Source organism: Panthera onca, chromosome B1, assembly GCF_046562875.1.
Source record: "Panthera onca isolate mPanOnc1 chromosome B1, mPanOnc1 haplotype 2, whole genome shotgun sequence".
In the NCBI taxonomy this organism is placed as follows: Eukaryota; Metazoa; Chordata; class Mammalia; order Carnivora; family Felidae; genus Panthera; species Panthera onca.
Genome location: NC_138342.1, coordinates 45399879 through 45425040, shown reverse-complemented (window position 1 = coordinate 45425040; position 25162 = coordinate 45399879). Strand labels below are relative to the sequence as shown.

The window sequence follows — 25162 nt, the reverse complement described above, 5'->3', positions numbered from 1 at the left end:
TGGTGGTAAAGCTCGGGTTTCTTTTCCAACCTAATCAACCTTGTGATACATTTGTTACAATGTTCTTTGTTACTATGGCATAAAGACCAATTTATAATGCAAGTTATCATTAATCTTTGACAATAGATTCATTAGAAGCCACTGAAAAATAGGAGAAAGGGATCATCAAAATTGAATTTTCATTTGTTGAGAGTAAACTAGACAAGAATAAAACCTCTAGGGATCATTAAATATAGCTTGCAGAGACTCTGTCTCAAAGGACTTGGGGCAAACTGCATGGGATTCAAACATTTCCCAGAATTTCAGTGGAAACAGAATTTAGCTAATGTCCTAGAAAAGAAAGCACACAGCTAATCCAAATCTGCTAATTAACCTAATAGACTATACTGGCTCTGGATGGCTTTCCCCTTTGGGAGAGGAAAAAATAACCCTGCTTATAAATCAATATTTCCTTAGACAGATTGAAATTTACTACAGTTCTTCAGGGATTTTAGGTTTCAATAAACCGAGGGGAAAGTCTTCCTTGAATACATATACCTGCCCTGTTCCCCCACCAACACTAGCCACACTTTTGTTCTTCCTTCTCCTTCCTTCCTCTCTTGCCCTCCCCCTCTCTCCCTGCCTCCTTCATTCCTTCCCAATTGAAGGCCTACACCCGCCACATACTGTTAGGCCTCGATGAAACAGCAGCAAACAATAAGAAATAAAGGGGCTCAGAACATGCCACCTCAAAATATGCTCTTTTGACATATTATTTTGAGCTAAAGTCACTTGAAAACCAACAGGTGCAAAGAAAGCACTTTGACCTTTCCTCTTCTTCCTGAAAACAGGAGATGAAACTCCGAATGTGAAAGATGCCCTCCTAACACCAGGAGGAAAAGAACACTTTTATCACCAGAGATGGGGAGTCAAGGTCGAGGGAAATTTGTACAAACAGACCTTATTAAAATAACTTTTATCTTCTTCTAGTCTCCCCATATATTTTAGTTACTTCTCCACAATCGTCACTCTCCTTTCAACGTTGTACATAAGCCCTGGGGCCTAGATGCTTCTTTGGATCTTTCTTTTCCTGTGAAGACTCCTATGTCCGGGCAAACTTTTATTAAATGAAATTTGTATTCTCTCCTCCTCTTCACCTGTTAAGACATCCCTGCCAGAAACCTTCGATGGGTAAAGAAGAAATGTTATCTTCCCTACAGTAGTAAATTAATAAAATAGAATATTAGACATGTAACATGTTTGGGGAAATAGAAAGCAAGGGGGGCCCAGGAGTGCTGGCGTGAGGCACTGCAACTTTATATAGAGGGTCAGGGAAGGCTCATTAAGAAGGGGGAAATTTGAGCAAAGACTGAAGCAGGTGAGGGAGAAAGGCTTGCAGATATTTAGGGCAAAAGCAAATGGCAAAGCACTGGGGGTTGAGTGTGCCTGGAGGGTTCAGAGCAACAAAGATCAGGTCTAGGATTAGCCAAAGGCAAGGCGTACAAACGCAGGGTTGGATCCTGCCTTTCTTCCAAAGTTTTGTCTTTTTCTTTTGTATTAATGATGATATGTCATTAAAATATTATTTATCTTGATTACTGAATGTTTTGGCATCTCAAGGTCCATGTCTCACAAGTTTCACTCTGGTCCAGGCCCTGGAGTTGATGGAGGGGGTGAGGGGAGCCAAGGGGAGAGTAGTAGGAAATGACATCAGAGAGAAAGGGAGATGGGGATTCTGAGCAGCTTGGCTTTTACACTGTGGGGTGGGAAGTTGCTGCCAAAACAAATTACCACAAATGTAGTACCTTAAAAAACATAAATTTGTGTCTCACAGTTCTATATAGATCAGAAGCCCAACACAATATAGCTCTGCTATCATCAGAGCTGTATTCCTTACCGGAAACTCCCGGGGGGAAGAATCTGTTTCCCTGCTCACTGGGTTTGCCAGCAGAATTCAGTTCCATGCAGTTGTACGACTGAGGTCCTCTGCTCTTTGCTGTGGGCTTGTGGCCCCTTCCTGCATTTTCAAAGCCAGTAGTAGAGGGTCAAGTCCTCAACAGCAGATCTCTCACTCTTCTGCTTGCCTCTTCTGCTTTATGTGATTAGATTGGGCCCACCTGGTAATCCAGGACCACCTCCACACCCACACCCTAAGCATAGCTTCCAAGTCCCTTTTGCCAAGCAAGATAACACACTCACAGGTTCTGGGGATTAGGACATGGCCATCTTTGGGGGGCCATCCTTCTGCCATCACGGAGGCTTTGGTTAATGGAGTAATGATCCCTCTAGTTGCTCTGTTGAAAACAGTTGGGGAAGGGGGAGGGACAGGGAGGATCAGAAAAGAGATAGGGAAACTGGTAAAGCGGCTCAAGCAGTAGTAATTCAGAGGAGATGTGATGGTGGCTTCGATAATGTGATGGTAGGTCTTGTAGGTCAAGTTGGCTAGGCTACTGTCAGCAGCTATTCAATCAAACACTGATCTGGGTGTTGCTGTAAAGATATTTTGTAGATGTGATTAAGGTCCCTAGAGGGTTGACTTTAAGTAAGTGAAATTATGGTAGATTCAGGTGGGCCTGATTCAATCAGTTAAAAGCCTTCTGAGCAGACCTGAGGGTTCCCGGATGAGGAAGCAGATCTGCCTGTGGATAGCAGCTTCATCTCCTGCCTCAGCATTTCCGCTTGCCTTTCCTAAGGACCCCCTCCTGCCCTAGGGACTTCAGACTCACCTAACCAGCGCACAATTGTGTAAGCCAATTCTTTGCAATGAATCTCTTAATAAGCATCTGCCACTGGTTGTTTCTCTTATTGAACCACATATATGTATAGATACTGACTTAATTTTATAGTTTAGATTGTTATTGATATAGATACTGATTGATACAGATATTAAAGAAATTTTGAACGTGAAGCCAACAGGATGTAGCAGCAGACTGGAAGTAGGATGGGAGAAAGAGAGGGATCAGGGATGATTCCAAAGTTTTCTTCCTGAGCTGCTAGAAGGATGGCTCACTTGTCTCCTTCTAAGATAGGGAATTGCTCTACCATGAAAGCCACTCGAAGAGCACATTCAGTTTCCCCTGCAAGGAAGCCCCTTTCAGAGACAGGGTGTACACAGGCAGGAATGGGTGGGTGAGTCTGGCCAGCCCTGAGGTAGGCAGGCTCCAGTCCAAAGGGGGAAATAGAGAATAAAGTCACCACTGTGTTCATGCCACTCATCCAGGATATTGCGGCTTTCCATTGCATTCTGGAAGAGCAGGTCTCTTTACTGTTCTCTACTCTGAACCCCACCTCCCCTGCTGGTCTGTGCTCTGTGGGAACCAGTTAGCTGAACCCTGAGCCAATAACAAGCAAGGAGAGCTGAATAGAGACTTTATGAATAAATGTTGCTCTGTGGTCTTCTTTTTTCCTTGTGAAGGAACAGGGTGTGCTTGAAAATAAAAAAAAATGAGTTTTTTTGTTTTTTGTTTTTTGTTTGTTTGTTTTGTAGTAATCTTCCTGGAAGGCAGAAAAGAAAAAGAAAAAAAGAAAGAAAGAACAGCATAGATTTGTCACTTGGTACTGCTCTGGTTAGCACAATGGTTGGGCCCCAGGCCCCTCTCTAGGCTTCCCAACCTGGCACTGAATACAATTGAAGAAATCAAAGGAACTTTTCCAAGAGTCTGGCAGCTCAGACAGATACTGAGATGGCAGAGCTGTGTGGTACCAGGCCACACACAGAGGCCTCCATTTCCTCCTACCTTCTGGAACGCAGCAACCAGAGCTCAACAAGCCTGCAGTCCTGTTCAGGGAAACCTCACCTGGGCATCAACTGTTCACAGAGAATCTGAACCACCACCCCAAGGAGACAGGGTGGGTCAGTTTCTAGCCTAGTCATTGCCAATATAAATGTTTGAGGGGCTCTCTGATAAATAAATCAATAGAACATCTTGAATCTGAAGGGGGCCAAACATTGTGCTTCTTTAGTCTCCTACAAAAGGTAAAAGATTTCATGTCAGGAAGTACTTTGGTATGCCAACAAGTTTCCAGAGCCTCTTCCTCCTTCTCCCTCAATTCCGTATTGGACCACCAGTTAGATGTCAGAAACTGATCCTTCGCCCCAAAGAAGTATCAGGTGTTTGTTGTTCCTTCAAAAGCCAAGTTTTCGAGTTTCTGGTGGACTTCACAGGATTTCTCTCCTCCTGAATCACTCCTGGCTGTGGTAAACCTGGGTGAAGTCCTTATCACTCCAAACCTATACTGCAAAAAAAGTGAAATATTTTTGTCTCATCTCCCCCCTGCCCTTGATCTCTACAGGAAGAGGATAAAGGCGCAAGGAGTCAGGTTTGGAGTAAAAACATGCACCACACAAGATATTTGTGAGGATTAAATAACTTGGGCCCAAGTATTTTGGAAGCTGCCAAGGGCTCTACAGATTAGATATACAGAAGTATTGGCTGAAAGCCGACCTCCATTGACAAGCATAATGTAGATGTAAGGAGCTGAAACAGACTCTGTGTCCCTGGTGGGTGGTAGCCAGACAAGGGATGTACAATCATGGGTTGATGGGGAAAAAGTCTCCCAAGAGAAAAAGACAAAATGAGATTCTTGGTCCAGCAAAAAAAAAAAAAAAAAAAAAAAAAAAAAAAAAAAAAAAAAAGGCTCAAGAAGGGAAGAAATGGCAGGTAAAAAAGTAAAAATGATAGTGATATAAGAGCATCGGGGGGGGGGGGTTCCTATTTCTATTCACTAGAGCTATAGATCTATGAGGGACATGTTCAGTGCTAAGGGCACACCCCAGAGGCCTGTGGGAAAATCAACCCCAAGGAGTCCTTGCCACCTCTGTCTCAGTGCATGCGGTCAAGTACATCCAGAGCATGGGATTTGGGGAGTGAAGGGAATTTGGGCTTCTCCATAGTGTTTCCAGACAAGATATTTGTTACTTTCTGCTAGTCAAACTTCTTTTCTGATGATCTTGTGGTATGCATGCTAAAAGAGGATTGAGCTGTCCCACATTTCAGCTATTCCCAGAAATGCTTGGCAAAGGAAAATGTAGGTGAAAGTGTGACAGCAAAATGCTTTGGAAACCTATGGAAGGGCACATTGCTGGGGGGATGAAAGCAAAGCTAATATAAACTGATCAATGACTTGCTGTGGGCCAGGCACTGTTCTAAGTATTTTCTATGTGTTAGCTCATTTGATCCAGTTCTATGAGGCAGGATGATTATTTTTCCCATTTAATGGATGACATAACTGAGGCATGGAAAAGTTAATTTGACAAAGATCACAGAGGTAAAGCCAGGTTTCAAATGCAGATTACCTAACTTCATAATCTTCCATAAAGTGGAGATAGTATATTTTCCTAGCCTGTCTCCAGTTAAAAAATGGGGAAATAACATGCTAGCAAGGGTGAGATATATTTGTTTTGACTAGGATAACCTATAGAGATAGAGCATTACAGCTTTGAATGTTAAAATGTTTTTGGCCACTGCATCAGTAAGGATGCTTTTTGCTACAAGTAACAGAATATCTAACCATAATTAATTAAACAATAAAGACATTTATTACTTCATATGTCAATAAGTTGGATTCAGTCCATTTTTTTAAGATTTTTTTTTAGATTTTTTATATTTATTTTTTTTAAGATTTGTTTTTTTAAGTCCATTTTTTTAAGATGTATTTTTTTATTTTTTTTATTTTTTTTTTTAACGTTTTATTTATTTTTGAGACAGAGAGAGACAGAGCATGAACGGGGGAGGGGCAGAGAGAGAGGGAGACACAGAATCGGAAGCAGGCTCCAGGCTCTGAGCCACCAGCCCAGAGCCCGATGCGGGGCTCGAACCCACAGACCGTGAGATCATGACCTGAGCTGAAGTCGGACGCTTAACCGACTGAGCCACCCAGGCGCCCCAAGATTTATTTTTTTAGAGAGGGAGAGAGCATATGAGTAGGGGAGGTGTGTGTGGGGGGGAGAGAGACAGACAGAGAGAGAGAGAGAGAGAGAGAGAGAGAGAGAGAAACCCAAGCAGGCTCCATGCTCAGTGCAGAGCCCGATGCTGGGCTTGATCCCACAACACTGAGATCATGACTTAGCAGAAGTCAAGACTTGGATGTTCAACTGACTGAGCCACCCAAGCACTCCAGACTCAGTCTAATTTTAAAAGGTTGGATCAATGATGTCATCAGGATCAAGATATTTTCCATCTCTTGAGTTTGCCTTCCTTAGTATTTTAACCCTGTCTACCTCACACTAATAAGATGGCTGTAGTAGTTGACATCCCGTGTTAACAAGATTATATTCAGTGGAGAAGGAATTTCCTATCAGACCCTTAGCAGGCTATACAGGTCAATTAGACTAAATTAGGTCTCATATCTATGCTGTAGCTACAGGGAATTTGAGAATGTGAGTAGCTGGAACTCACAGCTCTGTTGAAAGGACAAACTCTTCCAACAAGCAAGAGGGAGGTGGGATGAGGTGGTGTTGAGCCACTGATTTGGGAACCTACCTAGTCTTTTTATGTTTTATTTTTCTTCATTTCTTAGCTGTAAATGCATAAAGGACAAATCAAGGTCATGACTTAAAGCAAATTACTAAATCGTAACAAAAAAAAAAAAAAAAAAAAAAAAACCACACAGAGCCAGCTCCAGACATGTTTCTGGCTTGAGGCTGGACTCAGGATCTACACAGCTCGAAACATCCATGTGATTCTCTGAAGAGACTTTGCTAACAGTGAAATTGCACCTGCCCCAGCATCCCCCAGGTGTTATGGGTGGTGTCAGCCTAGGATCCCTGAGTTTAGTCCTAGCCTTCCTCCTCCCCACCTTTTTAGAAAGAATCCGTATCTGTTTCTCTTTCTTTATTCTTCAGTGTCATATCCTGCTTCTTCTAAAGAGAAAGCTGACCAATGTGAGAAAGACTTAAATTGGGTCATTCCCTCCTAATAGAATTTTTTGAATACTAGAAATAAAGTTCCTAAGGGCCACCAGAGAGAAGCACTTCTAATTCCAGCACCAGAATAACAGGAATTGTACCTGTTAGAATTAGGTTCTGTTGCAACAGGGACATTAAACATGGCTTAGGAGCACCTGGTGTGGCTCAAATGGTTAAGCATCCGACTCTTAATTTTGGCTTAGATAATGATCTCATGGTTTGTGATTTCAAGTCCTGTGCCCTGCTTTGTGCTGACAGTGCAGAGCCTGCTTGGGATTCTCTCTCCCCCTCTCTCTCTGCCCCTTCCCCACTCTCGCTCTCTCTCTCTCTTAAAATAAATAAAAATAAATAAAAAATAAATAAACATGGCTTAAACATTACTGGAGTGTATTTCTCTCTCATGGAAATACAGTTCAGGGCTGCTCAGCAGGCTCCATAGCTAGGGCATGATCTATTACCTCATAGGGGGCCCATACATATTAAAGAAGGCCATTTATTTGGAGTCTAGCACATTATAACTCTTTTGGTTCAATAATGAAAGTAATAATAAATAATATTAGTTGAGCTTTATCTACGTGTCAGGCCCTGGATAAGGGCTCTTGAAATATCAACTCATTTAATTTTCACAATAGTTCTAGGAGGAAGGGACAGTCATTGTCCTTATTTCATAGATGGGGACATTGAGAGATTAGGGGTCTTGGCAATGATTGCCTAGTTAGGTAGTTAGTGCAGAGCTGTGATTCAAACCCAGCCCAAAGGCCTAACCACCAGACTCTACCATCATCACCTCCCTGTCAAAACCCTCCCATCATTCATCTCCTTCACTCCCTTCACTGTGAGATGGTCACAAGGTAGCTGGGAAAACAGAGCATGTATCACCAAAGAGCAAATTTGTAATGTAAAGCGATGGGGTCTAGGTGTCAAATGAGAGGTGTAAGATAAAAGAGAACATCAACTTCCCTGGAGTGGGCACAGAAGGTGTCACACTGGAGAGGGTGTCCAAGTTGGGTTATGATGGACACACAGGATTTAGAAGAGTAGAGGAGGATGTGCCAGGCATGAGGAATGGAGTGGGTAAGGCTTGGAGGTGGGAAAGGAAATAGCATGATAAAGGAATAATAAGAAAACAATCTTGGCTAAATCATAGGATTCTTACAGAGGAATCCTGAGAAAGCACTTTGGAAATGAAGATTAGAATTAGGTTAAGAAGGAATTTGAACTTCCTTCTGAATAGCTGAACTATAGTCGGCAGACGCTGGGTAGTCACAGGGGATGTGTGGGGAAGGAGGGGGCTGAACGGTGAAATCGTGTGATGGAAGCAGTTTCTTTAGGAATAATGTGGTGATTGTGGGAGGGGTGACTTACAGACTCGGAGGCTGGGACTCTAGTTAAGAAGCTTTTGAAATGATCTAGACATGAGGTAATGAGAACTTGAAATGGAGTGTTAGCACAAGGCATGGATGGAACAGCAGGGATGTGAGAGATACCACTGGAGCAGAATTGAGGGGCTTGGTGACTAGGTCTGAGAGCCAGGGAATGGGAGGGGTCAGGGATGTCTGCCAAAGCTGGGGTGATGGGAGAACATTGCTGTAAATCGAAGCTCTGGGACTTCTAGTCAGAGAGGACTCCATTTGCTATCCATCCTTTGCAAGATCTCTGTATCCACTGAGCATCTCCATGGAGTTGGTATTCACCAAAGCTACCTGGACCAGACAGCCATCTTCTTTTTCTTCTTTGCTGCCAAGTGTTACTTCCATCAGGGAAGACTCTAGGTCAGAAGAGAAAGCATAGACTTTGGGTCAAAGAGCTAGGAATTTAAATCTGCTGTATCCATCACCAGCATGGTAACATTAAGCACATTTCTCAGTACTTTGAGATTCAGTTCTCTTTTTAAATTAAAAATTTTTTTAAGTTTATTTAGTTATTTTGAGAGAAAGAGAGAAAGTACACACACATGAGTGGGGGAGGGGCAGAGAGCCAGGGAGAGAGATTCCCAAGCAAGATACACACCTGCAGCACGGAGCCCGATGCAGGGCTCGAACTTACAAACTGTGAGATCATGACCTGAGCCGAATTCAAGAGTCAAACATTTAACTGATTGAGCCGCCCAGGTGCCCAGATTCAGTTCTCTTTAAAATAGGTATGAAAATACCTATTTGATGGGGGTACTGGGGGGATAAGATAATAAACACAAAGCATTTAGTACTGCGCCTGGCTCATAGTAGGTGCTTAGTAATATGGCTAATGTGTTGAGCTTACTATGGACACCCTTCTAACTGCTTGAGTTACATTCACATTCACTATTCATTCCTCACAACAATCCTATGAGAGAGATACCACGATTACCTCCAACTCATGGATGAGGAAATGAGGTATGAAGAAGATGCAGAACTTGCTAACGTCCCAGGGACAATATAAGGCTAAACCAGAGCTTGAACCCAAGCAGTCCAGCTTCAGAATCTGTATTCTTCACCACTACCTGGCCCTTAAAAGAATATTGTTTGCAAACAATTAATGCAAAGCTATTACATACACTGAAAGGATGCAAGAGTAGCAAAAACAGCCCCTGTAAGGGGAATATAAAACTACATAGCCAGAACGGCTAGACTACCAATATGAGAGAATGGCTACTGGTCATAGTTTGAAGTTGGTCCTTTAGAGCCCCTTTGGTAGCTAGATCCTGGAGAAGGTGAATGAGGGAGAGGTCCCAGAGGGAAGTGCAGAGTTCAGTGCCTGCGGTAGGTCCTCAGGAGGTTCAGGGCAGTGACTTTAAACAATTCATACAGAGATTTCAGTATCTTAATTTCCAGTATGGCAGTATAGTGTGTCCCAGAAAAATATCAGAACTGGTTATCTTTTACCAGTGTTTTCTAGTCAACCTGTGGGCAAACATGCTGATTTCTTTTCTTTTCTTTAAAAAAATTTTTTTAATGTTTATTTATTTTTGAGAGAGACAAAGAGACAGAGTGAGTGGGGGAGGAGCAGAGAGAGAGGAAGACACAGAGTTCGAAGCAGGCTCCAGGCTCCAAGCTGTCAGCACAGAGCCTGACATGGGGCTCCAACCCATGAGATCATGACCTGAGCCAAAGTCAGGACGCTTAACTGACTGAACCACCCAGGTGCCCCCACACTGATTTCTTTTAAATGTTTATTTTTGAGAAAGAGAGAGAGGCAGAGTGGGAGTGGGCAAGTGACTGAGCCACCCAGGTGTCCCCAAACACACTGATTTTTAAAAAATGTTTATTTATTTATTTTGAGAGAGAGAGAGAGAGAGAGAGAGAGAGAGAATGTAGGGGAGGGGAAGAGAGAGAGACGCAGAGAGAATTCCAAGCAGGCTCAAACCCACAAACTGTGAGATTATGACCTGAGCCAAGCCACCCAGGTACCCCAAAACACACTGATTTTTAAGGAAATTCTCAGTGTTGAATATTATACTGACTTTTAAATGTATTTTATTTGTTATTACTACCATGTTTACATTATTTTCAAAAAAAGATTTGAAGTACCTCATAGTAAAAAACTCTTTAAAAAATCATTACAATATGTATAAATAATAAACATTGTGAATGTAGAAGTTTTATACCTGAAAATCTAAACTAAGATGAAATGAGAAATAGGATGCATTTCCTAGTATTGATTATGAAAATAGACGTAAATGCTTAGATCCTTGTGCTTAGAATTCAGGTGTGCAGGACCAGCATGGCATTTGGTATGAAGATGGGAAGCCTCAACTTCTATTCTTGCTTAGGAAGAGGCCCACGTCATATACTATTCCACCTGAGTATCCCATAATCAAGGCAAAACATATCTTAGTAGCTATACTTCTACCAAGTAAACAGGCAATCACAGCTTTGAAATGAAAGACTTAAAAAAAAGGGGGGGGGGAAGGGTATGCTTGGTACCTTGGGAGAGGAGAATGTGATTTGGATTTGCTTTTTGCTTCAATGGCCTGCCTAAGAGCAAAATGCTAGTCTGGGTGGGGTCTTGAATTATCTTAAATAAGCTGATTTGCATGCCATTGATTTCCCTTCACTCAGATATAGGACCAGCCGATGATCTGCAATCTTCTTTCGTCAGAGAACTCTGGAAATACTAGAGGACATTATGGTGGTTACCAGTCTTCCTGGGGAGGCAGCCATATAAGAGGTCTGGGATTCTGTCCTGCAGCACCTTCCTAGAATTTGGGAAAGTCCTCAAAGTTTGCTGTTATGGTTTGTTGGCTTAAGACTAGACCAAAGAATTTCAGAGGCTTGTTTCCAATAGAGCCTCTGATCAAGAAGATTACAGTTTTCTAAGACTAGAAAGAACACCTTCCATACCATTTTTATTATTGATATATATCCTGAATCTCCCTGATCTCACCACCCAGCAGGCACAAAAGAGATTGCATTGAGATGCCCACCTGCTGACTGGGGCTTCATATCCCAAAGGTCCCCCTTATGATTTCTGAGACTCTCCACGGGGTATCCTTGTGTCTGCTAACTCCTGCCTCACCTGATGCTCCTCCAGTGACTTCAGAGCAAAGGGGAAAGAGGGCATTTGATTTCTGGGAAGAGGTGAAAGGGATGTGGTCGTGAAAATCTGTCCCTCGGTTTTCACAAAACAAAGTTTTAGTTCATGAAATGGCAGACATTTGGGTCCAGTCCTGATTCGTTATACTGCCTTGCACAGGTCACCTTTTCTTTTTGTTTCAAATTCCTTTACTAAAAATGGAAACAATCCTCACATCTCACAAAGATGTTGTGGGAACTGGCTGTTTAATGATTGGATGGTATTTTGAAAACATCAAGTACAAGATAAGTGCTAGGTCAAGAAAGCCAAAGACATGTGGCTTCTCTAATGAGGTAGCGGGATGTGCCTGTCTTTCTTTTTGCTTTAAACATCCAAAGGAAATACATTTTTAAATGTCTGCACAATACTGACAGAGAACAATCTCAAATTCCCCAAGTCAATAAATTGCTCTTTGAGCCTCCTTAAATGAACTAAGTTGCTGCATAGGTGAGGCCCAGGCTCCAAGGAGAATAAAGTTTTGAAAAATCCTATGCAATTTGAAGTTATATAACAAGTGGCATTAGGATTAGAGAAAATTTGGGAGGGAATGAGACTTCATAACCAACATCTGATCATGACATTTAAATTTATTTATTTATTTATTTAATGACATTTTAATAAAAGACACATTTAATCCTAAAATACTCTAATGGCATTAATAGCTTTAATGGAAACCTTTACTTAAAATTTGAAGAAGGTGTTTAGGAGATAGGAGAGAATGGCAAGGGCCATGGAAAGGAGAAGCTAGATATAAAGTTTGAAAATTGTACCTGTGATTGGGTTCTACTCTCCAATTGATACTATTAGAAAACATATCAAAAGAAGCTCCTCCCTTCAAAAAATAAGACATGCTGTGGGTTGAATTGCTCCCCCAAATTCATGTTGAAGTCCTAACCCCAGTACCTCAGCAGGTAACCTTATTTGGAAATAAGGTCATTGTAGATATAATTAGTTAAGATGAAGCCACACTACAGTAGGGTGAGCCCCTAATCCAATAGGACTGGTGTCCTTATAAAAAGAGGAAATTTGGGGGCACCTGGGTGGCTCAGTCAGTTAAGCATCTGACTCTTGATTTCAGCTCAGGTCATGATCTCACAGTTGTGGGATTGAGCCCCATGTCAGGCTTCATGTTGAATGTAGAGCCTTCTTGGGATTCTGGGTCTCCCTTTCTCTCTGCCTCTCCCCAACTCACACTGTTTCTCTTGCTCTCTCTCTCTGAAAATAAATAAATGAATAAACAAACAAACAAACAAATAAATAAACAAACATTTTTTAAAGGGAAATTTGGACAGAGACATATGCATCAGAGAGAATACCATGTGAAGATGAAGGCAGAGATGGGAGAGGTGCTTCTATGAGGCAAGGAACACCAGTGAGTTCTAGCAAACCACCAGAAGCTAAGGGAGAGGCATGAAACAGTTATTCTCTTAGAGTCCTCAGGAAGAATCAACCCTACTGACACCATTATCTGAAACTTCTAGCCTCCAGAACTGGAAGACAACAAATTTCTGTTGTGTAAGCTCCCTAGTTTATGGTATTTTGTTATGGTGCCCCCCCCCCCCGAAAACTAGTACATCATTACACCCAGTTGTTTGACCCTATAGAATCAGAAGTAATGTGGAGAAGAAGGGGTTGAAGGTAGTTAACACTATGTTCTTCAGTATATATTTCACTAATTAAGAGATTTATTGAGTTAACATTATTTTCTTAAAATATAAAAATTTAAAGATTATGATCATCAGTTATTCATATCTTATGGCATGTTGTATTTTTCAAAGATGGCCACAATATCCCCCATCCCACATTGCTCTTCTGGAACCTTGCCATTTCTCCATTAAGAATTAAGAATTCTCCACTAATTCCCCTTGAGTCTAGGTGGGTTTGTGACTCACTTGGAACCAACAGAATGTGGTAGGAGTGATGCTACATGACTTCTAAGGCCATGTCATAAAAGTTGATGCTGCTGCCTTAGGGGCTGAACTACTTGCACTGAAGAACTTAGCTGCCCGGAGGCTGCCATGTTGTGAGGAAGCTTAACCACTGCTTGTGGAGAGCCTGCTTGGAGAGACCCTGAGACTACTGAGAGAGATACTCAGCAAGATTGTAGCTTCTCCCAACTCCTCTGCTATTCAAGCTCCAGCCACTGTCTGACTGCAACCATGTAAAGGACCTCAGGCCAGAATCTCCCCACTGAGCCCTCCCTGAATTCCTGACCATGGAAACTGGAAGAGGTAATAAAATGATAATGGTTAATTTAAGTCACTAAGCTTTGGAGTGACTTATTATGCAGCAATGGTTTAACAGTCATACCTTAATGCATTATTCAGATAATCAAATTTCTTGACTTTTGAATTAACTGTTTCAGAATTTAATTTTCTTTAAGGGTTAGAAAACGCAGGAGAAAAGACAGCTTGGTAACCTAGAACCATCTAGTTGGCAGGTTTCCCCAGAATCTGGTGGGCAGTTTTGTGAAAGCCGGCAGTATTGCTGTCCTTGGCATTCTGCCCCTCATTAATTTAGAATGTAAATATGAAGGTGGTACCATAGAATTTGAAGCCAGCGATCACACTAATGTTTATGTAAGTCAGTAAATTCCTGATCGGAGAGTCCTTTTTTCCTCTCCTCCCAAACATGTCCTAATTATGCAAAATTGTGCCTTCAACTGCCTTGGACATGAACTAGTTAGTTATCACTGGCGCCAGAGTCTGGCATGTTGAATTTTCCAACTTCTGCAAACTTCTAGTTTCAACCAGAATCTGGCACTAATTCTAAATGAATCTGACTTCATTTGTAGTGGGGTGGGAGGGCCGGGATGGTAAAGATGTTTGCACTTTGAATAATCTCCAGCTTTTGGCATCTTCCTAATAAGAGCCCCCTCCTGTCCTTAGTGCTGACATAGCTCTGCTGAACTATGAAGGACCATTTTCCCCAGTCATTTCCTTCTGTTCAGAAAAATACTGGATCCTTTTGACACCTTCATGTTCCAAACACTCCCTATCAGCCTGCAGCTTGTTTTCTATGGTGTCTTTGATTAAAGCCTTCTTCTATCAGGGCATTTGAATAAATAATTCCCTTGCCTCTCTTTGTTATCAGAGTTCTTACTTGCTGCTTCTGGTCTCCAAGACAGCCTTCAGGCTTTACTGCCAGGGAATAAGATGCCTGTGAAATTCACTCTTCGGCTGCAAAATGCCTTGCAAGGAAGTCTTTTGAAAATATTAACTTCTTTTCCTTTTTCAGCCCTGAAAGAGTAGTTACTGGGAAATAGTCACTCAGAAAATGGCTATTAGTTAAGAATCTCTGCACACAATAGCTGAGGGGTAACAAGGAAGCTGAAAAGAAAAGGCTTCATAATCCCTTATTTGTGACTCCTAAGTGGTAGCTGCTAAAAGTGACTTCTGCAAGTAGGCAGCTGCCTCTGCCATTTACACTTAATCAGATAATCACAGAGCTAGCTAGAAGAGGCCTTAATCCAGCCTTCTGCATTAGCTGGGATTTCTGCATTAGCTAAAGCCTGCAAGGCTTTCTGGATTGTTACAGAATCCTCAAGTGTTGTGCTCACACCTTCACTTGGAAAAGTCAAAACACACCGGGGAGAGGAGACATCTACTCCTTGGAACAGAGACAGAAACACATTACTTTTGTCACCTAATCCTCTCTTTTCTTCCTGAACAATCTTTGAGTGGGTATCAATCCTACTCCTCAAATATTGCACGAGGTTGTGATCATTATTTTCATTTCATGTATGAGGAAACTAAGGTTTAAAGAGGTTAAATTACTGGCAACGATGTGAGAAAACTAGGATAGGTTGACAAACCATCCTTGTTTGCCCAGGACTGGGGGTTTTCCGGGACATGGGACTTCCAGTGCTAAACCAGGACAGTTCTAGGAAAACCAGGAAAGTTGGTCACCATAGGCTGAGCTAGACCCACACTGTCTCCAGAGCCTTCCCTCTGAACCCTAGTACCACCCTAAATTCTTCTCAGACTGAGATTTGGCCTTGGGACAAATGGGGAATCTACTGGCAGCACCATGAAAAATGCAGAGTTTATTTCCCTTTGAGTCAGAGAACAAAGTCATTGGTATTGATGTGAAATGTTGGGGTTTGGGAGCTAACGGTCAAAGAATTCTTCAGTACAAAAAAGTGGTTTTATTAAAGCACAGAGACAGGACCTGTGGGCAGAAAGAGCTGCACTGGGGTTGTGAGCAGTGACTGATTACGTAAGGTTTGCTATCCTATGAAGGGGGGGATGGTGTTAGGGCCCCAGGGAATTGAATGTATAGGTTTCTGGAGGTCTGGCTCTTGATAAGATTGCTTTTTTTTCCTTCTAAGTCATTAAGACAGTTGCAAACTGATAGAGATTCATGTCCCACATGACTGTGATGTCTATTGGTTGACCATTTGTTTTTCCCTTTCCTTTTTTCTTGGGCAGCCAGGAGTGCCTGAGGAATGTCACACATACCCCCATGGGAGGCTGAGGGGTGTTGCAGGATGTTAGCTTGTGCTTTACCCTCAGCTTGCCTTTTGCTCCCTCATCAGTGTCATCTTTGGGAAATCAACTCAGGAAACCAGGCCCTCTTGCAGGTCACTCAGAACCCACTGGACAGACTAGTCCAGGAGCTGACTCTCCAGAGAGGTAAAAGTCAGATTTAAGAGTGCACATCACCATTTATGTAATTCACCACATCAGAAGCCATTTTACAAGTGGCCTTAAATCATTGCCCACTGCCCTGCCAGGGCCTCATTATGGAAACCTCAGAGAAGGCCATGGAGGAGGGAGGAGCATTGCTGAAATGTGCAGAGTAGAACTGGGCTGAATTCGTGAACAATGTCAGACTATAGCATAATTTTGCCAAAAGCAGAAATCAACACCTTTTGACATTTTTTTTCAGGGATGATATACATACAGTTCCTTCCTCCCTCCCTCCCTCCCTTCTTCACCCACCTGCCTAACCCCATCTCCCAAATCTCCCCTACCTCGGGGCTTTCTCTTTCAGAATGACTCCCTGGACTGCATTGGAAAACCAAACACATGCTTGAAGCATTGTAGCTGGAACTGAGTTCTGGTTGTTCCCGTGATACACACACACACACACACACACACACAGTGCCAGATGATACCCTCTAATTGCTGGATCCCAGCAGGTTTGGGGAGGCCCAGGTTGTTGAGGAGGAGGACTAGGGAGTCTCTGAATGTTAGTGAGTGGAGTATTTCAGTGTCCTAACAGTTTCTCAGGTTTTACCTATCCACTGATGCTTTCCTTTATTTCTCTCAGCCCTAAGTGGTGGGAGCCATCCTTCCCTGTGGCTGCTAGGGGTCCCTCCTCTCCACCCAGGGCCCCTGACTGTCTCCCCTTGGAGGGCAGAAGATTAAAACAGAAAGGACCTCAGAGGGATCATCTAGTTCGACTCCCTCCTCACACAGACAAGGGCTGAGGCATGGAGAGGAGATGAGAGCTTCTGGAGTCACATGCCGAGTCCACTCTGGCACCTCTGAGGTGGAGAGGAGGGTGCAGGAAGGAAAAGGTCTGTAGCTGCTAATCAAACCTCTTCTCTCCCTTCTTCAGCTAATCCACAATGTTAGCCCAAAGTATTTTTCAAACCCTTACTCCACTGTGTCAAACATGAATTTTTGGTTGTTTTTTGGTTTGTCCTCAAGCTCTATATTTTTGTTAGCTCCCCTTTCTCCTTTCTTCTTCCTCTTTGTTTCCAGGTAAAATCATTCACAGAAGTCAAGTATCTCACATAGATGGAACTTGGCATGGGGGTACCCATGGGGAGGTGGGACCTACTCTTCTCCTCCTGCTTAGGGCTTCACCCTGAGAAGTGGCCACAAAGGTCTTGCTGTGCGGTGCTTGGTAGCATGGACTGTGCCTGTGTTTGATGCCCAGTCAGGCAAGTTTTTACCGACTGATTTTGTTTCTTTTTTTTACCCTAGCTCCCCACCCGCTGCTTTCTAAAAGCACAAGGCCCATCCCTGAAACTTCATGGGTGTGGGGACTCTCTTTCCTCACTCTGTATGTTAGGGGATGACAATCAGGCTGAGGTGGCCCCAACCTGCAATACCTTCCTGTCACTCATGGAAGAGCTGCCTCTTAGGTGAGGCCCCACCCCCACCCCTCTTGAGAATGTCACCCCACAGCTCCTGCTGGCAGCAGTGAGTCCTAATGCTGAGGGAAAGGAGCTGAGGTAGAGGCGTTCAGAACTTTGGTGGGTGAGGACTGATGCCCCCTCCCCCTCCTTCCATAGACGGTCGATGTTCCCCATTACAAGGGCCTTCCCCTCTTCTGACCAATAGCATGAATGGGGTTTCTAGGGGAAACAGTGCTTGTGACCTCCCTGTTCATTAGACTCTGGGTGAAACAAATTCGAGTGAAAAAAAGTTGTGATTTTCAAATCAAAGAGCAAAGGTGACATGGACCACACCAGTCGAAACAGCCTTCCCCAGGCACCTTCTGCAGTGGGTGCTGTGAATGGGCCACAGCATCCTAAGTCCTAGCCATCCACTGACTTGGGACTCCACAAGGACAACAGGTAGATTAGGTAAGATGATGGAACCCACACTTGGAATGAAATACCTACAGCTCACTGAAAGAGTGACGTAATCATGATCAGTCTACAGCAAACTATAAAGACTACAGAGTGTGGTTGTGCTAGAACTCCCAGTCCCTCCTCACCAGGGAACTTGTGAAACCTCCTGTCAGGAGCAGCCAAGGGAAACATCTCCTACCTAGGTTAGCCGACATCCTTTTCTGCATCCAAGTTATCTGTCATTGCTGATCCTCTGCTACTTCCCCTATTTGCCTCCCAGCTAGGCTAGGCCCAGGAAGGGGCTGGGAGTCGGCACTTCCACACCATCTGCACATGGGATGAGATTCTCAGTCTCTCTGTCTGCAAGTTCACACCTTGGGGGCAGAACTTTCAGCAGGTATGCTTCTATGCTCTGGTTACCCCTCTTCCTAACTTGTTTCTGTACAAGTCAGATTTGGCCCTTGGGAGGTTTATATCCCTTATGACAAATTTTCTTAAATGTCTTTGGTAGTTTTCTATTCCCCAGGGAATTGCTTTTCTCTCCCTCTACCATTGTATGCCCCTCAGTCATCAAATGGCTCTGTGAACTTTGGTGATCTGTGGTTTTGAGCAGGGAAAGAGTAGTTGCCTCACTGTCCAGGTATCACTGCCTTCTATGTAGCTCTTCCAAACACTCCTGTTTGCTGTAGCACTTGGGGGTTTAGGTTCACTATTTTGTGCCTACCATGTGTAGGCCTTACAAATGACTTGGGCTTCATAGTGTAACCATTACCATTTATTAAGCATATACTATGTTCTAGGCATTATGCTAAGTGCTCTACATGTAATATCTCTAGTCCTTATGGCAAACCTACGAGTTAAGCATCATCATTCCTATTTTATAGATGAGGAAACTGAGTCTGAGAGAAGTTTTATAACTTGCTCTGGCTCATAGAGATGGTAAGTAGCAGAGGTGGGACTGGAATCTAAGCCTGCGTGATTCAGAAGACCATCCTCTTTCCTTTCCACCATTCTTCCAGTCACTCAACAAACACTTATGGAGCACCTACCATTTCCCATACATTATTCTTTTCTTGGAGCTTAACATCTAGCTCACGGCATCCTCTATCCTAATTCTCTTGATCTGTGACAATGGACACAAGAGTTCCTGAAGCCCACCAAGGAAAACGTCTAGAACAGTGAAGAGCAGGAAAACAAAATTATCCACATGCAGGTGTCAATTTGAAGTTTGCTAATCACCAGGAGAGAGAGAAATAAAAACTATGTGAGAATTGCAATATCAGCCATATGTTTCTAGTTTACAAACCTGAAGCAGTAGCTGGAGCTCCCAGGCAGAGATAGATGCAAACGTGTGGAAATCCCACAGAAATATAATAGACAAGAAGAGGAACAGGAAATGAATCTTAAACCCTCATAGACTGTGTGGCAACCTTTTTATGATGCGTTGCAGTATTAGACTCAATGTTTCTAAGAAATCAACAACATCATCAATCCCATCTGACATGGGAGAAGAGGCTGCTAGATTATATGCAATTCCTTGGTTATGGAGAAAATCAGTGGTGACACAGACTGATAATCTAACCCTGCAGACAAAAAATCACTGTGACCAGCTACTTCCCTTATTTGGGGTTGTTGAAATAGCTTCAATTTTGCTAAGAGTCAAAGTTAGCTTTTCTCATTAAAGAAAAAAAAAGCACACAGAGATAGAGAACCAACAGAATGAAGCACAATTGCCACAGCCAGGACTGGCACCCACGCACCAATGCAGTTCAGCTTATCAGACTTTCAAGGATTTCTTAGACTGGCAGTATTGTTCGTAGCACTGTTCTACTTCTACCCTGTTAACTGAATCCTGATTTTGTTCAGATACCAGGAATTTTTCTGGAAAAGGTAGGTCCTTCCCTGGGGCCCATAAAATGAACAACGGTCAGCCTGATTCATTTCCTCTTTGCAGATGATGGATTTAGCCCATGTAGTGGACATTTGACCCAGTTCTCCACAAGGAGACATAACTGGAAGTCTGCTAATGGCTTCTGGAAAGATTTTTCTCTTTAACAAACATAGAGGGCTACTAAGGAGAAAGCTCATTTCCCTTCCTACCTGTCTTTGATTTTTTTTTTTCATTTAATGATGTGATACACCAAGCTGCTGTATCAACCATGCCACCATGGTGGGAGGCAATGCTCTCACACTGAAGACTACAAAATGAAGTACAGAAAAAGCCTGGGTTCTTGGTGACCTCACTGCACCACTGAGCAACCTGAAACCACATACCTGCAGAGTTCTTAGTGATGTAAAAACTGCCCTATGGTTTCTGCCACTTTAAGTTTCATCTCCATGATACACTGGATAAAGAGGAATAGCTTAAAGCCAACACATTATGCAAGAGCAAAAGAAAAATGTGTGGCTCAAGATGAGACTGCCAATTCCAGAACTTCTGTCTTTTGGGTGGCACAGCCTTCGAAAGAATTTAGAAACTAAGCAAACAGCACAGATCTGTTGAGCACCTACTATGTACCAGACACAGTGCTGGGTGTTGGGGTTCAAGAGTGGGCAAGACAGGCAAGGTCATTGAGGTCATGGAAATCACATTCTGGAAGATTAATGATAAACAAATAATAAGGGTAGTTGCAAACATTCTGAAGCAACTTTCTAAATATTGATGCAAATCAGCCCCAAGTGTAAACCCGGACACCATCATCATTATCGTCATTGTCACTGTCATAATAATTTGTGCCAGGCTCTATGGGTGTCAAAAGATGAACAAGAGATAAACACTCATTCAAGAAATCTGGGAGGCAAGAATCCAGATTTGGCCATAGAACAGTCAAAAGTTAGGCAATGAATTAGGCAGGAAACAAAAGAATTCTTCCGGTAACCAGGGTTAGGATAGGCTAGGCCCCCTGTCTCCACTATTCTCCCACACATGTTTTATCACCATTACCCCCTTTTTCAAGAGAGAAAGAAATTTTCTTAATGATTGCTGTTCTTCTTTCACATTCGGCTGCTGTTCCCAAGAGAATCAAGTAGGCTTTTTCTTTCTCCAGTGAAGTGAAGAAGATAGGCTGTGTAAATCTGGATGGCACTTATAGTCTGTGCTACATACCAGCAAATACACACAGATACTCCCATAAATGATCTCACCAAACCCTGTCTCCTTTCCTTCATCCTCTCAAAATCATACCCACCTAATGTGTTTAGCATGCTGCAATTGACTATTAACTGCCATATCTAGCTATAAAAATACAGGTAAACATCGACTAACCAGGTCCCCACACCCACACACATACCCTCACCTTCAGAAACATTTCCACTGATGGTCACACGAACCACTGCACACTCTCTCCCATTTGGAGTGCATCTTCCCACAGGCTTGTTCACACACTGGCTTTTTATTTGAGCTCTCATGGGGAATCTTTCAACTCTTAGATAGGAATTTCATTAACAAAGGAAGGGGAGGGGAAGTCAGGAGGAAAGTACAGATGCAGAAGAAAGAAATCTAAATAGTTTCTGAAGGAGACCTAAAATCATATCATCCCAGGCTGAACCTCCCCTATAACTGTTCTTTATTTGTGCATTCTGTGCCTGGAGACAAAACACAACAAAACAACTTTTCATCGATTGGGCAATTGTCCAAGCTCTTAGCTTGGCATCCAGCCCACAGAGCTGTGAAATCAACCTCACCAAGTCTATGGTTTAAAATGAGGCAACATCTAACTGGAAGCCCATTCAAAATAAGGAACTTGGTGCAGGGGTTCAGGGTCCTTTGTTGCTTCCTTCCTCTCTCAGCAGCATCTCCCATCTAATCTTGGTTGAAGAGTCTTACTTGGCTAAGAAAGAGATCAGGCACAAGAAGGTGGTGCTGAGAAAGTTCCATGAAAACTCAGAAGTCACCGCCTGCATATCAAACTTGAATAACCAGGAGAGATGTAACTTCGGCATACTTTCAGCTGCCTTCCTCCTGCCCACACCGCAGGTTTTTCAGGTCCTTGCTTGAGCGTGCACTCACAGGCGTAAATAAACGTGCTATCAACAGCCTGCGTCAGCCAACCCAGCTATTTAAGCGGGCTGGCATCAGCAAACTCAGCTTCCAAATCCAGGGCTTGTCTTTGCCACTGCCACGTAAGTAACTTTCAGAGGTTTGCCTTTATTGCAGAGGAATGAGATTGTGTAGAAACTGGACTGAAATGTTATAGTTCCCATAGTCACTATTCTGCTGGGGAAGCATAGAGGTGAAAGGGAGAATAAAAGTTAAGAGTTAGTCCCAAGCAGGAAGCCAGAGAACATTGCTGGGTGTAGTGTATCAGACCCTTGCAAACATGCAAGGGGTTGAGGTGGACTTGGAGCAAGGTAGAGTCCATTTTGGCCTTTTGGCCAGAAGGTAAGATGTTTTTCTTGCTCTCTCCTATCTCTGGAAGCCACTTGGAAACCACTGTTTGTGTGACTGTGCCAGATACATAGGGATTTATCATTTAGAAGCTGATGTTGCTATTATTCATCTCAGTCTAAAATCAGACACAGTATTATTAAAATTTTTTTGTGTGTTTTATATAGTGGGATAAGAGGGGCTATCTCTGGATTAAGTAGAGGTGGCTCAATTGTGAATTTGCAGTGCTATTTCTTGTTAGTTCCGGTTCTTATAATACTAATTTACAACAATGCAAACACTGATCTTGCTTAAGGTAAAAAGGAATCCCATACTCTGGGTTTTGAGGAAATATAGGTTTGTGATATTTGAGCACAATGGGTATCCAGGTATTCGGGGAATGTGCTAAACAAAGGGGAATAAGAATCATTGACTAAAGAGGCACAACACTCCACATGACTTAGGTGAGAAGGTCTTAAAGAGAAGGGCCAGGCAAAAAGTTCCTGTGGAGCCACACTGCCACTCAACAGGCCTATAGGATCTTTAGCAAAGGAGGGAGAGTATAATCAGAGCAGGCAGAGAACAAAACAAAGGAGAGGGGCTAGGGAGGAGAGGGGACAGACAGTAGAGGAGTTACGATTAGACATCATATTTGTAAAATATATATAGGATTATAATAGAACTAAAGCATGACATAAATTCTATAGTATAGACCTTTTGGGTCAAGAATCTGGTGGGGCACCTGGGTGGCACAGTCAGTTGGGTGTCCAATTTCAGGTGATCTTGGGATCATGATCTCGGGGTAGTGAGATCGAGACCCAAGTCAAGCTCCACTCTCTTTCTGCCCCTCCCCACCCCCGTCTCTCTCTCTCTTTCTCTTCTCTCTCTGAAAAAAAAAAAAAAAATCTAGTGATTAAGAATCGGTGAAAGCCAAGGACCTTGCCCAGGTAGTTGCCCCTGCCTCAACACATACCTTGACACACAACACTCATTTTCTGGAGCCCTAGAACGCCACGTACCCCAAATGAATGCATTTAAGCTAATGCATTATTTTTACACTGAGCTGAAGCTGCTGAGTAGGAACCTACAGAGAAGCAGCAGGGGGTTGGACACCAAACTGAAGCTCACTTCTAAGGTCATAAAGGTCTGATTCCCATCAAGCAAATAATGGCTAAAGGGTTTCTTGGGGCAAAAATAAGGTGGGGTCCTGGAGGAAGAGAAAAGAAATAAAAGGTGGATCCTGTTCTCAAAAAGCTTGATATCTGAAGTATAAGGACATAATAAGAAGCCAGGCGAGGGGCGCCTGGGTGGCTCTGTTGGTTGAGTGTCCGACTTCGGCTCAGGTCACGATCTCACAATTTGTGAGTTTGAGCCCGGTGTCAGGCTCTGTGCTTACAGTTCAGAGCCTGGAGCCTGCTTCGGATTCTGTGTCTCCTTCTCTCTCTGCCCCTCACCCACTTGTGCTCAGTCTCTCTCTATCTAAAATATAAAAAAAAATATTTTTAAAAAAGAAGCCAAGCGAAAAATAGTACATATTGTATGATTCCACTGGTATGAAATGATAGAAAACGCAAACTATAGTAACAGAAAGCAGATCAGTGGTTACCTGGGGAAGAGGATGGGAGAGAAAAGGGGTAAGAGGATCACCAAGGGGTATGGAAAACTTTGGGGGTGATGGGTATGTTCACTATTGTGATTGTGGTAACCATTACTTACATGTGAAAATATATCAGATCGTATATTTTAGACACATGCAGTATTATATGCCATTATACCCCAACAAACAATACTTTAATAATATATCATTTCTATATGATTAAAGGTATTTCTAAAAATTAGCCCGTGTAACATACTGAAAATTAAAAAAAAAATATGTCTGGGAAAAAATTAATTCAATAAATACAATGGAGGACAAGACCATCAGGATTTCGGACTTTTATAGAACCTGGAAGGTTCCAGAGATCATTTAACTCAGCAATTGCAGACCTGGAAAACTGTTTTTAAAAATACTCAGGACTGGCCACACCCCAACCAATTAAGTAAGGATTCCTGGGTGCGCAGTCCTGGCATTGTTTTTAAAAGTGATTCTAATGTGCAGCCAGGAATGAGAAGCAGTCAAATCCAAACTCCTCCCTGACACAGGAGGACAGAGAAGCCCAGAGAGAGGGTGGGTTTGCCCCTGACCACACAGCCACTGGGTCCCAGAACCCAGGGAGGACAGCAACAGGATCTCAACGTTACTGGGTCCTCAAAACCACATTTTCAGCTCAAGCTAGGATAGGGCATCCCGTGCATTTCAAGCAAATTCTTGGCATCCAGACACGCTCAGGGCCGACAGCAGGAAGAATTACTCAGAACCTCAAAGGTGCATTATTTAAGGACTGTGCTAACACGTGAGAAGGGATGTTTCAAAACGAAAGCTTCCTTTTGTTCCCTCAAAAATATCTGGTATAAGCCAGATAATACTTACTGAAAGAATCTCAGCCGATGGCACCAGGCGCTCTGTGGGGGACAGGGGCAAGGTGTTACTTTAGGAACTGGCACAGTTCTCAGCGTTGGGACGAGTCTATCTGGCACTACAGGGGCTCTTCATTGTGGTTTCCAGGTTGGCCCCAGGCAGAAGCATGAGTGGGTGAAGTTTGTCTTCGTGGCTACTGCTGTTCTGTCTGTCTCTCACCTTGGCTCCTGTGTGGGTGCAGGGGTGCCCATGGGACCACACATCTCACCTGCTCTGCCTGGGCCAGCTAGCCAGGTTTTAGATGGTTTCTCAGCTCCCTTCTCATCCAAACATGTCTGATTTCCAGGGTCTCATCCCCTCGGGGCTTTGCTT

General features: G+C 43.1%; 1 protein-coding gene and 1 long non-coding RNA gene across 4 annotated transcripts in view; one reads left to right on the top strand and one right to left on the bottom strand.

Annotated features, from left to right (window-relative positions):
* Positions 1-162: 162 nt before the first annotated feature.
* LOC132692892 (uncharacterized) lies at positions 163-21667 on the bottom strand. 2 transcript variants are annotated; one of them, XR_013555276.2, is made up of 4 exons: positions 21263-21667; positions 8590-8654; positions 2179-2273; positions 163-1996 (listed from the first exon to the last, which is right to left on the bottom strand). It is a non-coding gene; the product is annotated as an uncharacterized LOC132692892 (long non-coding RNA). The 2 variants fall into 2 exon arrangements; XR_013555275.2 differs by having other exon boundaries at positions 163-2273.
* A 140-nt stretch (positions 21668-21807) lies between these two features.
* Positions 21808-25162, top strand: part of HOPX (HOP homeobox) — a 30565-nt gene continuing 27210 nt past the window's right edge. Inside the window, exon 1 of one of the 2 annotated variants that reach the window (XM_060655747.3) lies at positions 21808-22088. Coding sequence is in view for 1 of the 2 variants with exons in the window: in XM_060655746.3 (XP_060511729.1) it covers positions 22286-22347 (62 nt within the window). In the remaining variant the exon portion in view is untranslated. Of the gene's footprint in view, positions 22089-22173; positions 22348-25162 lie in introns of those variants that run through there. The other variant, XM_060655746.3, reaches the window with a different exon arrangement.